Genomic DNA, 12,747 nt, shown 5'->3' on the forward strand with positions numbered 1-12,747 from the left:
ACAAGCCCCTACTAGCCCTAGCTAATTAGAAAAGTACTAACATAGGTGCCACTTGCTTAATCCAATCATAGATAGAATGATCTGCCTTAAAATTCCTTTAGCTGTGTATAAATGGAGACTTCAAGCTTCTTTCAGGGTTGCCATTCTGCCTTTGTTTCAGATGTGCAGCCCCAGCATGCTGGAACTCTTAACCTAATAAACGTTCTTACTGATTACATATGTACATGGTGGTCTTTTGTGGGATGGCTCTAGGACCCTAACAGGGATCTGCCTGTTTCCACTTCCTTCTCCCAAGCACTGGGGTTACAAGTGCTCACCATCATGGCTGGCTTTTTTTTCTTTTTTCTTTCTTTTTTTTTTTTTTTTGTTTTCAATACATCCCAATTACAGTTTTCCCTTCCTCCCCTCCTCCCAGTCCTCCCACCAATCCCCAAATTCTCTCCTCCATTTCCCTTCAGAAAAGAGCAGGCCTCCCAGAGATATAAGCAGAACATGGCAAAAGAATATACAGTAAGACTAAGCACAAACCCTAATATCAAGGTTGGGTGAGGCAACACAGTAAGAGTTTGAAAAGCACAGGTGGGTGAAAGAGTCAGAGGCACCTCCATTCCCACTGTTAGGAGCCCACAAAAACACCAAGCTAACAACCATATCATAAATGCAGAGGATCTCGCTCAGACCCATGTAGGCTCAGTAATTGCTCCTTCAGTCTCTGTGAGGCCCTATGAGCCCAGCTTAGTTAATTCTGTAGGCTGCGTTCTCCTAGTGTTCTTGACCCCTCTGGCTTCTACAATTCTTCCTCCCCCTATTCTAAGATGTTCCCTGAGCTACAAGGGGAGGGACCTGATGGAGATTTCCAATTTGGGCTCTCTCTGCCTGCCTAATGTTTGGCTGTGGGTCTCTTCATCTACTCCCATCAGTTGCCAGTGGAGGCCACTCTGATGATAATTGGTCTAGGCACGAATTTATGAGTAAAGCAAAATATCATTTGTAGCTGGAGAATTTCTCTCCAGGTCCCACCAAGCCCCACAGTCCCACAACCCACGTATAAAATAATCACTCAGACACTTATATTACTTATAAACTGTATGGCCATGGCAGGCTTCTTGTTATCTACTTTTTCTATCTTAAATTAACCCATTTCTATTAATCTATAAGTTGCCACGTGGCTTGTGGCTTACCGGTACCTTACATCTTGCTTGTCATGGTGGTGGCTGGCAGGTCTCCCTGACTCAGCCTTCCACTTCCCAGAATTCTCCTCTCTCCTTGTCCCGCCTATACTTCCTGCCTGGCCACTGGCCAACCAGTGTTTTATTTATACAGAACGATATCCACAGCAATCATTAGGAATCATTTTATTGATTCCTCCCCCTCTATGTAGTAGGAAATCTAGTAGAGTCATTGTATCTAGGGTACATTAGAATGAAATAGTTGTTTTCACTGTACCTAGGGTAAACATCAGAATGAATAGTTGTTTTCCAGAAGTACTTAGACCTTGAAGAAATCATTGTGAAAGACAGTGATTGTTTTCTGTTATCTATAGTTGTTTTGTGAAGGTGGTTTACAGCCTGTCTTAGGGTTTCTATTGCTGCGATGAAACATCATGACCAAAAAAGCAAGTTGGGGAGGAAAGGATTTATTTGGCTTACACTTCAGTATTGCTATTCATCACTGAAGGAAGTCAGGACAGCAACTTACACAAGGCAGGATCCTGGGGGCAGGAGCTGAAGCAGAGGCCATGGAGGGGAGCTGCTTACTGGCTTGCTTTTGCTTCCCCTGGCTTGCTCAGCCCACCTTCTTATAGAACTCAGGACCAACAGTCCAGGGATGGCACCACCCACCATGGGCTGTGCCCTCCCCCATTGATCACTAATTGAGAAAATGCCTTACAGCTGGATCTCATTGAGGGATTTCCTCAACTGAGGCTACTTCCTCTGATGACTCTAGCTTGTGTCAAGTTGAAACACAAAACCAGCCAGTACAACTGACCCCTTGTCAACTTGACAAACAAACCCATCACTATTAAGTCACATCCCTTCCTTTATTTTTCATCTCCAAGATCTCACATTAAAATCATAAACAATTTTAAAAATTCCCAGTCTTTACTAATCCAAACACATTAAAATTTAGTCTCTTTTAAAATATCTAAACTTTTTTAAAAGTTCAAGTCTTTCAGCTGTGGGCTCCATTAAAAAATCAAAATTAAATACCTTCTTCAAGAGGGAAGAACCAGAGCAGTGTTACAATCTGAACCAAGCAAAATCAAACTCCAACAGTATAAATAACTCAATGTCCAATTACCTGGGATTCACTCATGATCACTCTTCTGGACTCCTCCAAAGGGCTTGGGTCACTTTTCCAGCTCTGCCCTCTGCAGCACATAGTTTATCTTCTAGGATCCGGCTGGCTCCACTCCACTGCTGCTACTAGTTCCATCCATTTGCCTACAAATTTCATAATGTCATTTTTTTTAACAGCTGAGTATTATGTACATGTATCACATTTTATTTATCCATTCTTCAGTCTAGGGACATCTGGGTTGTTTCCAGTTTGTTTATTGTGAATAATGGTGCTACAAACATAGTTGAATAAGTGTCTTTGTGGTAGGATGAAGCATCCTTTGGTTATATGCCCAAGAGTGGTATAGCTGGGTCTTGAGGTAGAATGATTCTCAATTTTCTGAGAAACCGTCATATTGATTTCCAAAGTGGCTGTACAAGTTTGCACTCCTATGAGCAGTGGAGGAGTGTTCCCCTTGCTCCACATTCTCACCAGCAGAAGCTGTCACTTGTGGTTTTTAGCTTAACCATTCTGACAGGTGTAAGATGGAATCTCAAAGTAGTTTTGATTTGCATTTTCCTGATGGCTAAGGATGTTGAACGTTTCTTTATGTGTTTCTCAGCTATTTGAGATTTCTCTGTTGAGAATTCTGTTTAGATCCATACCCCATTTTTTAATTGAATTATTTGGTTTGTTGATATCTAGTTTCTTGAGTTTTTTATATATTTTGCATATTAGCCCTCTATTGGATGTGGAGTAGGTGAAAATCTTTTCCTATTCTGTAGGCTGCTATTTTGTCCTATTGACGGTGTCCTTTGCCTTACAAAAGCTTTTCAGTTTCCTGGGGTCCCATTTATTAATTGTTGATCTTAGTACCTGTACTATTGATGGTTGGATTTTATATGGGTTCTGGGAATAAAACTATATATAATATATATATATATATATATATATATATATTTATATTTATATATATGACATAAAGTATATTTTTGGAAAGCTAATCAAAGGTGATATAAATTAGTTGGAAATGGCTTGTAAAAAAAGCATGCTATGTGATTTCTTAAGACAAATGTATTTATTTATAATGTGGCTATAACAAATAACAAGTATTTAGGCTTTACTTTTAAAAACTGGAATAACTTTATCATAAATGCTTGGAATAAAAACTTTGTAAGTGGCAAGGCCTGGTGCCAAATGTCTTTAAACCCAGCACTCATGAAACAGAGGCAGGTAGATCTAGGTAAGTTTGAGGCCAGACTGGTCTACATATTGAGTTCCAGGCCAGCCAGGGTTACATAGTGAGACTCTATCTGAAACATTTTTAAAAAATATATAAACTCAGTATCATCAATCATGTCAGAATTTTCTACATGGTATGCTTAGTATTTGCTGCAACTCCTTTTGTAGGTCCTTTATCCAGCACCTTGCTCTTTTTCTTCTATTATCTAATTATCTGAAACTTTAGAGGAGCGGGTACCGCCCAATGAGGGTATGTGACTGCTCTGGTCACATACCATGGTCCTATGGTTGAGATCCAAAGAACTGGGAGTGACATCATCTTGTACAATAAAATGCTCCTCTTGGTGAGCAAAAGGCCTACATAAGAAATGCAGATTTGAGGAGCTGCAGTCCAGTTCATCCACTGTCTCATTCACTCCAGCTTAACACAGCATCAGTTGGTGGTTGTCCTGAAGGATCTTCTCTGAAGTCATTGTATGGTAAGGAATCTCTCAATTGCCCTTTTAGATTCTGTGAGATTTAGATAATTGAACAAGTTTTTTAATACAGACCATTTTCTACCAGTATTATGCCAATTTTTATTGTAAAATGTTAAGGGGAGGTGATTTTTGCTAATATAAAATGTAGCAATAAAATAGATTTATGGTAAGAAAGTCATGAATCATCTATTTTTATGATGAAAGCTTTTTGGAATACCTTTTCTAAAAGCCACCTGAAAGTATAGAAAATTGATGAACATTAGCATGATACTCTTCAAAAATTTGGAATAACGATAGGCTGGTGGAGAGACAATAATCCTGATGTAAAAAGTCAACAATAATTTATCATGTGTAGCATATGTTTATTTTCCTGTAGGGTATCCTTATCTATATTTTAAATTTTATGGCTTCTAAGGAGCTTAGCCTGCATACTAAGGTTGCAAAATTTTCCTTTCACTGTTGAATATTCATTCCTCTTATACAAAGAATAGCATTTTCTAATCTTTAAAACTGTGCAGGCGTTTAAGGATGCTTTATGGTCATTTGAGCTCTTTTCATGGCATTCCTCTATAAGAAGTCCATCTTCCTCAAAAGAACAAGAAATAAAGCAGAGATGTCACTAGGTCACCTGAACTGATAGGACTAGACATCAATGCTCCTGTTCACCAGCTACAGTGCTTGTGTCTGACTGAGCCCAGATTTTCCTTGGTTACTCCATCAACAACTTACAGTGTGCAGTGAAGAGAAATATTGCAGACTATAAGTTTTCTTATGCTACTTTTAAGGATGCAGGTTTTTTTTAATTCCTATTGTGTGTGGGTCACTTAAAAAGTAGAATAGTTACTGTTTTTTAAAAATGCTACTATAATAATAATGTCTGCAACTGTGGACCTACAGATTAAGCCAAAAAATATGCATATTGATTTATGAGAAAGAATAAAGAACTAGAAGTTATACTAAACCATAGCTGTTAAGTTGAAGTTATAAGATGCAGACACTCATTCAAAGGTCCAAGAATAATATAGAAGAAATTGATTTTTAAAAACTTTGACACATACTTTTTATGTGTGTATTATCATACACATGTGAATATGTGCACGCATGTGAAGGCCAGAGGTCAATGTTGGATGTCTTCCTCTATCATTCACCACCTATTGTTTTTGAAACTTTCCCAATGCTAGAATTACAGGTGCACTGGTGCTGTGCCCAACATGTTTATATGGGTGCTGGGGTCTGAAATTAGGTCCATGCTTATACAGCCAGCACTTTACTAACCGAGGCATCCTCCTAGCCATGACACATTGTTTTCATTGTAAGAGGTGTGTACATTATTAATACAGTAAAGATATAAAAATTAAACCTTATAGTTTGACATGGTGGTGAATGCCTGAAACCCCAATGTGCTAGGGACCAAGGCAGGAGGCTCATAACTTCAAGCTCAGCTTGGGCTACATAGCATGATCTTATCTCAAAAATAAAAATAAAATCCTACAAATTTAGTATTTATGGTTATTATGATAGCATCTGAAAATAAGCTTAATCATGAAGACAGTGTTTGCTCACTAAACAGTGATAATTTACCTAATTAATAGATTAGTGAATTTTAAGCCTATTATAAACACTTAGGTATAGCCAACATAAATATGGGAAGAAATGATAAAAAATGTTCTTCATTCATCATGTGTTTTAAATTTCATGTTAAAATTTGTACAAGAAATTCAGAAAGCTACCTAAGAAAGCCATGTATCCAATTTCTCTAAGTTAGGTGTACATGTTATTTTACTAATGTATCTGTTATATAAAGAGACTAATTCCAAAGACTCATGAAAAACAACTCAATTGATCACTATGACGTCAGCTAACTGCTGATTCCTTAGGTGGCTATGAATAATAACTACTAGGACTTTAGAACACTGATGGTATCTTAAACTATCTCAATGTTGTTTCTCCTTTTAGTAAAGATGATGTCTGAAAAAGCCATGGCTAAATTAATGATCATCATGCTGGCAGTTTGTCTTCTCACCCAAACAGATGGGAAACCTGTTAAGTAAGTGCTGCAGCCCATTCTGCACTGGGAAGATGTGGACTTGAGGTTTTGTGGTAGATTTTTATGATGTGGACATGGAGCTAACGGAGTGGCTCTCTCTTTCTGTTCTTCCTAGGAAGAGAGCTGTCAGTGAAATACAGCTTATGCACAACCTGGGCAAACATCTGGCCTCTATGGAGAGGATGCAATGGCTGAGAAAGAAGCTGCAAGATGTACACAATTTTGTTAGCCTTGGAGTTCAAATGGCAGCCAGAGAAGGTGGTTACCAGAGGCCCACCAAGAAGGAGGAAAATGTCCTTGTTGATGGCAATCCAAAAAGTCTCGGAGAGGGAGACAAAGCTGATGTGGATGTATTAGTTAAGGCTAAACCTCAATAAATGCTGATCTACTAGAGAGTAAGGGGCAAAATTATATGCTGCTACCTTTTCAAGCTCCGTGAAGATCACCAAGTGCTAATACGTCTACTGTAATGAAAATCCAGAATTTTTTTTCAATTCTATCTTTGCTCATTTAAGGTCTTTCAATGATTCCATTTCAATATGTTCTTCTTTTTAAAACATGTTACTGCAGAACTTATAAAAGAATAACTTACACATTTCCACTTCTCTCCTTAAATAAAAAAATAAAACTTTCATGATCATGAATCAAATTAGTAGTGTTTCTTACTTGTTAAAACTATTTCTCAGGTCTGGAGGCTGGCTCAGAAGTTAAAAGTGCATACTGCTCAATCACATGACTTGAGTTGGTTCCCAGGCCCTGCATCAGGTGGCTCACAATCACCTGTAAGTCCAATTCCAGGAAGATTCAATGCTCTTGGCCTCTGCAGGGACCTACACTCATATGCACATACATATAATTTAAAATAACAAAAAATCTAAATAAATCCCATGTCTCTTGTAATGACATATACCCAAATGGTTTTATTGACATGAATTTGTAAAATAACACAAGAAAAAATGTCCTTAACTCATTTACTTCAGTTCTATATTTTGAACATTGACTATTTTTAATTCCAGAGTACTAGGTCCCCAAATACACACTATCTGGGTATTGCTCTCCCCTTTTTAGGAAACCCAAGGAAATACTTAGGAAATGGGGTAGAAAGTGGTCTAAGACTTGACTACAAAGCATTTGACATTACATAAACTCAGAGTATATCTATACTCTGAACTCCAAATGGCAAGGAATAGAAATACAGGGTTTATCCATTATTTACCAATCCTTATTTAGTGTCCATTATGGGTATATACCCATTTGTCTTGTATTGCACAGACATGGTTCTTGTCTCCATAGAGCCCCCAAATTTAAGCATTAATTCATAACTTTGAGGAGTTCTAAGTATGAAAAACATAATATACTACAGGGGTGCAAAATATGGAGCCTATGATATTTATTTAGATAAGTGATATTGTACAAAATATTGTACAAAATGGAAATATTCCACACTCTTCTGTCTATAATGATAGTCACACTCACGTTCATCTAAAATGTGGCTAGTATAACTGTGAAAATTGATTTAACATTTTGATTAATTAATTTAAACATCAGGTTGTGGTCAGAATTGGACCTCTAAGCTGTAGGTCCTCCAAACACCTACAGGTTTTCACTTCTAGCCACTTAGTACCATAATTTAGATACTATCTATACCTTGATAAAAATCAAACAAATTTGTTGTTGTTTTTCAAATAGTAATACTTACTATTTAGAAGTTTTTATTTAAACATATGTATACTTTATTTAAAAAAATAAAGATTAAAAAGGTTGGTGTGGTGACATATGCCTTTGATCCCAACACTCAAGAGGCAGAGGCAGGTAAAACTTTGTAAGCTTGAGGCCAGCCTGGCCTAGACATCAAGTTCCAGCCCAATTAGGGCGACATAATGAGAGTGTCTCACAAAAATAAAATGGGCAGCTACTACTTACTGGTCAGGTTATGCAATAGAACTTTCTTGTCAGTCCTTCTTTGATCACAAAGCCTGTTTTTGCCCACATTCTATTTATTCTCTCAACCCGAATAATTTTCTTTTGCAAGATATGGAATCAGTCTTTTAGACCTAAGCCCAATCTTCCCATTTTCACGTTTATGCTAGTAAGCATCTAAATTAGTTTGGAGAATGAAATTGATATTAGAATGAACCAAAAGTATTTTCACCTAAATTAACTAGAAACTAATTAATTAATTAATTGTTTCTTTTGAGACAGGGTCTCTCTATGTAGTTCTGGCTGTCCCAGAACTCTCTATGTAGACCAGGCTGGTCTCAAACTCAGAGATATGCCTGCCTCAGCCTCCCAATTGCTGGGATGAAAGGCATGAGCCACTATGCCTGCTAACTAGACATTTATTCACATAAAATCACCAGAATATGACTACTGGATATGTGAAGAGGTTTGTAGGGTTGTCATGGGCTCCACTTCTACCAAATCATCCTAAGTTTGTCTCCATGCCAGGCAGCCAGGAGTATGGGAATACTATGAATGGGCCAGACCTGGAAAAGCTGATATTATCTTTTTAGACACAATTGCAAAACTAAAATTACTTATTAGCTTTAGGACAAATTATCATCTTTATTACCATTATTATCTCATCTAGTCCATCAGCACTGTAAGATTCCTAATTGACTCTCATCTCTTTTTATGCTTTTTAAATAGGTTACATTTTCTCTGGATTTTAGGTAGCTCATGTTGATTAATAAATACTATACAGATCTGTGTCTATCCTGAAGGGCACTTAAAGTTTTATTATTTTGCTAGTTGAATATTTTTGTACAGAATAATATTCAGTTTTCTCCTACATGTTGTGAGATTCCTTTATTAATTAAAATTGTGTATCTTTTGATGAAATTTATTTTTCTAGACCATTGATCATGCAAAATAATGGCACGTTTATCTCTTTTCTCTCTCATTACACATCTTTGTTTCTTATAGTTTTACCCAATACCTATAATTTTTATTTTTAATTTATGAGGGATGCTACTGTTCTTCCTTAATCTGTTCTTGACCTTGAAAGTGATATCAATAGGGGCTGGAGAGATGGCTCAGAGGATAAGATCACTGATTGTTCTTCCAGAGGTCTTGGATTCAATTCCCAGCAACCACATGGTGGCTCACAACCATCTATAATGAGATCTGATACTCTCTTCTGTCATGCAGGCAAACATGCAGACAGAACACTCTATACATAATAAATAAATACGTCTTTTAAAAAGTGATATCAATAATTTCTCCAGAAAAAAAGGCTTTTAACATACTATCACATTCCCTTTCATAGCTGGGTCTACAAAGGCTCTTTGTAAATATAAAGAAGCACTGGACTTTATAAAATGCTTTCCTTATAAACATATATACTTTCCACTCCCTGTATGTTAACTTTGTAAATTAAATATTTTATGTGCCTATAATTAAGTGTACATAACACAAATTAGTTTTTTTTTTAGCTTTTTAACCACTTTATTAATTTTTTTTTCAAGAGAGGATTTCTCTGTGTATCCCTGGCTAGTCTGGAACTCACTCTGTAGATCAGGCTGTCCTTGAACACCTGACTCTGCCTCCGGAGTGCTAGGATTAAGGACATGTGCCACCACTACCCGGCTTATAGCCCCTTTATGAAAGAATCCTTGAAATATAAAATTTATATTTCACTTCTAATTTTAAGTTAGCAAAGAATGAAATCATGCATTTTACAAGTGAATACAACTGGAGATCATGTTAAGCAAAATAAGCCAGACTTAAAGATAGGCATCTCATATGCAGGATGTAGGAATTTGTGTATTTGTATGACATGAGAGGAGAAACGGAATTATGAGAGGGTAAATAGAGATCTACGGGAGGAGGAATAAGAGAAGGCATTGGAATACAAAGCTTTTCTTCATAAATAGAGAAGTTTATATTTATTACAATCTTGTGTAAATATATATGGTTTGTTTAAAAGACTATATTTATGTATAAGGATGTGTGTATGACTAGAGTCGGAGTTATAAGCAGTTGTGAGCTGATTGATGTGGGTGCTAGAGTCTGAACTCAGGTCCTCTGGAAGAACAGCAAGTGCTCTTAACTGCTGAGCTATTTCTCTAGTCTTGCTTTTTTAAAAGAAAAATATAAAAATGAGCATCCACTTTTCACTCTTGAGATTATGTAGTAGCATGCTGCAGTACCTTAGAATTTCAACGTACATTCTTTGATCACACACCATCTTTTTTTTTAAACCATATTCTTGTTTTAATGTATTCTCTTGGTTTTTTTCTAGTTAACCACATATATAGGCATTTTAAAAATGAACGTCTAATTCTATTTTTTTTTCAAATATCTGTCTTTGTAAATCATGGAGTCTGTTTTTCCCATATTCCTTTTCTCACCATCTACCATGACTAAGTCCCCTATTTCCCATTTTAAAGGTTTTTGTTTGTTTGTCTTTTGCTAGTTAGTATCTAATATAACAGAGTGATATATATGAATTATTTGGGATAATAAATTGTTTGATTGGGATGAGGCCACAAGCTCAACTACCCTGCCTACCTTTTAGTCTCCAACTCTCTATGGCCAGGAGACAACCTTGGATTATTGGAACTCAGTTTCACCCTTCCTTTTTTGGAGATGTCTGAACTCCTCTTTGCATCAAAGGCTGCTTGTATGGACCCTTGAAGGGTAAATTCTGTTCTACACTTAGAAGCTACCCTCTTAACTGTGGCATCCTTTTATTTCTTGACCGCTGTGTCTCGGGGCCACAAACACGCTAAGTACACGCTCTAAACACTGAATTATACCCCAATCATAATTTATTATCTTGATCTCAGGATGTTTATAAAGACATTTGGATATTCCGGGTAAAGTGGTAGATTAGAAGCTGCCCCTGTGAATCTGTGACTGAGAAGAGAAATAAATCACAGACCCTCTTTTAAAGAAAGGACTCCCCAGTCATCCTGCCAGTATTTGGGGTGGGAGAGGGCCACCAGACACCATCATGGAGAAAAGCAAGGTCAGATGTGGACATATTAAGAAATTTAGACAGTAGGGAACTTGGGCTGTGAAGGCGTGATGGTTCTACTCTCTGAACCAAGGAGCAAACTCAGTAGCACGAGGATCACAATAGAGAATTATAAGCCTAAACCTGTGGTCAGAAAACTGCTCATTGAAAGCTCTGCGCCTAAGCACACTGGATCACTTAATTTCCGGAGCATACCCCCACCTCCACCCCCACCCCCACCCCCAGGGTGATTGACTTCTAGGCAGAATCTGAAACTACTGAGACAGGAGTGCTGGCTTCTCTCTGTTCTCTCCCTCTAGTACAAATCTCAGATCTCTACTCCTCCTGCTCTCTGAGACATGTAGGAGATACTACTTGGCTTGCATATTAGACACCCCTACATACACAATCAAGGATTCTCAAGTGAAAACCTTCTTCCACAGGTTGCAAAGCTGTGACCAGCTTAGCTCCTGCTGAATAAAAAAGGGAAGTTCCTAAAATGAACGTAATGTCGAAACAACAGGCCGGCTCAGCACTCTGCTAGTTTACAGCACCAGAGTGAATGGTAGGAAACCCAAGGAAGTCCAGCTAGAAGCATACTGCCATCTGGCAGATTCCCAGAGACCCACATAGAGGCCTCTCCAATTTGTTGTTATTTAGAATTAGCTTCTTTTTCTCATCTTTTGACGTTTTTGCAATTCATTATGATTTCATAGGATTTAGATCATATTCATCCCTCATTCTCCCTTCAACTACTCCCCCCGCCCCATCTTTTTTCCAACTTGATGTCTTCCTCTTATATTCCACCAAGTTTAACAAGTGCTACTGGCGTGCACACGGGTTGAGGGTGCCATCTACTGGAGCATAGGTAACCTACCAGGCTACTCCACTGAAGAAAACAGCCTCAACTATTCCAGGAGCATCAACTGCCTACAGTGCCTCAGCTATGAGGTGGGGGTCTCATGAGTTGTTTCCCTCTTTACTTTGGCTTGATCTTGTACAGTTTTTTATGCTGGCAACCACAGGTTCTATGAATTCATGAGTGAAATAGGGTCAAAAGACATTTTGCAACAATCTTCTCATGCCTCTGGATTTTCCAACCTTTCTGTCTCACTTTTCTTCCAGGTTTCCTGACCTTTTAAAGTTAGGAGGTGAGATAGAGATGTCCTGTCCAGGGCTGAGCATGGCACAGTTAATTATTCTCTGCAGTTGGGCCTGTTGTGGTTTTCTATATTAGCCACCATTGCACAGAGAAGCATTTCTGATGAGATTTGAGAGCTGTACTATGGGTGTATTTAGAAGGCAGTTTTGATACTATGTTCCTTCAATAAAACAGTGGCAGTAGGGTCTATGACCTGCCCAACCACAGGTTCTTGGCCAGATTTATATTACACACGAGTCCCCTCATGTGGAGTGGAATTTTTTTTTTTTTTTTTTTTTTTTTTTTTTTTTTTTTTTTTTTTTGGTTTTTCGAGACAGGGTTTCTCTGTGTAGCTTTGCGCCTTTCCTGGAACTCGCTTTGGAGACCAGGCTGGCCTCGAACTCACAGAGATCCGCCTGGCTCTGCCTCCCGAGTGCTGGGATTAAAGGCGTGCGCCACCACCGCCCGGCGGGGGAATTTTTTTTTTAAAGATTTATTTATTATGTATACAGAAGAGGGCGCCAGATCTCATTACAGATGGTTGTGAGCCACCATGTGGGTGCTGGGAATTGAACTCAGGACCTCTGGAAGAGCAGTT

The 12,747-nt window shown here is 38.0% G+C and overlaps 1 protein-coding gene across 1 annotated transcript; it reads left to right on the forward strand.

The window, feature by feature from the left end:
• The first annotated feature begins 5,962 nt into the window (after positions 1–5,962).
• On the forward strand, positions 5,963–6,425 carry Pth (parathyroid hormone). The gene is made up of 2 exons (XM_052761553.1): positions 5,963–6,048; positions 6,164–6,425. Exons 1-2 carry the CDS (start codon positions 5,963–5,965, stop codon positions 6,423–6,425), a joined length of 348 nt encoding a protein of 115 aa, XP_052617513.1.
• The last annotated feature ends 6,322 nt before the right edge of the window (positions 6,426–12,747 follow it).

Source organism: Peromyscus californicus, unplaced genomic scaffold (assembly GCF_007827085.1).
Source record: "Peromyscus californicus insignis strain IS unplaced genomic scaffold, ASM782708v3 Scaffold_4__1_contigs__length_199733344, whole genome shotgun sequence".
Classification (NCBI taxonomy): domain Eukaryota; kingdom Metazoa; phylum Chordata; class Mammalia; order Rodentia; family Cricetidae; genus Peromyscus; species Peromyscus californicus.

Bases quoted from the DNA above. Each gene is read 5' to 3' on its own strand.
- Pth (XM_052761553.1), top strand. From the start codon at position 5,963: ATGATGTCTGAAAAAGCCATGGCTAAATTAATGATCATCATGCTGGCA. The intron at 6,049-6,163 runs GTAAGTGCTGCA...TGTTCTTCCTAG, and splicing joins ACAGATGGGAAACCTGTTAA to GAAGAGAGCTGTCAGTGAAA.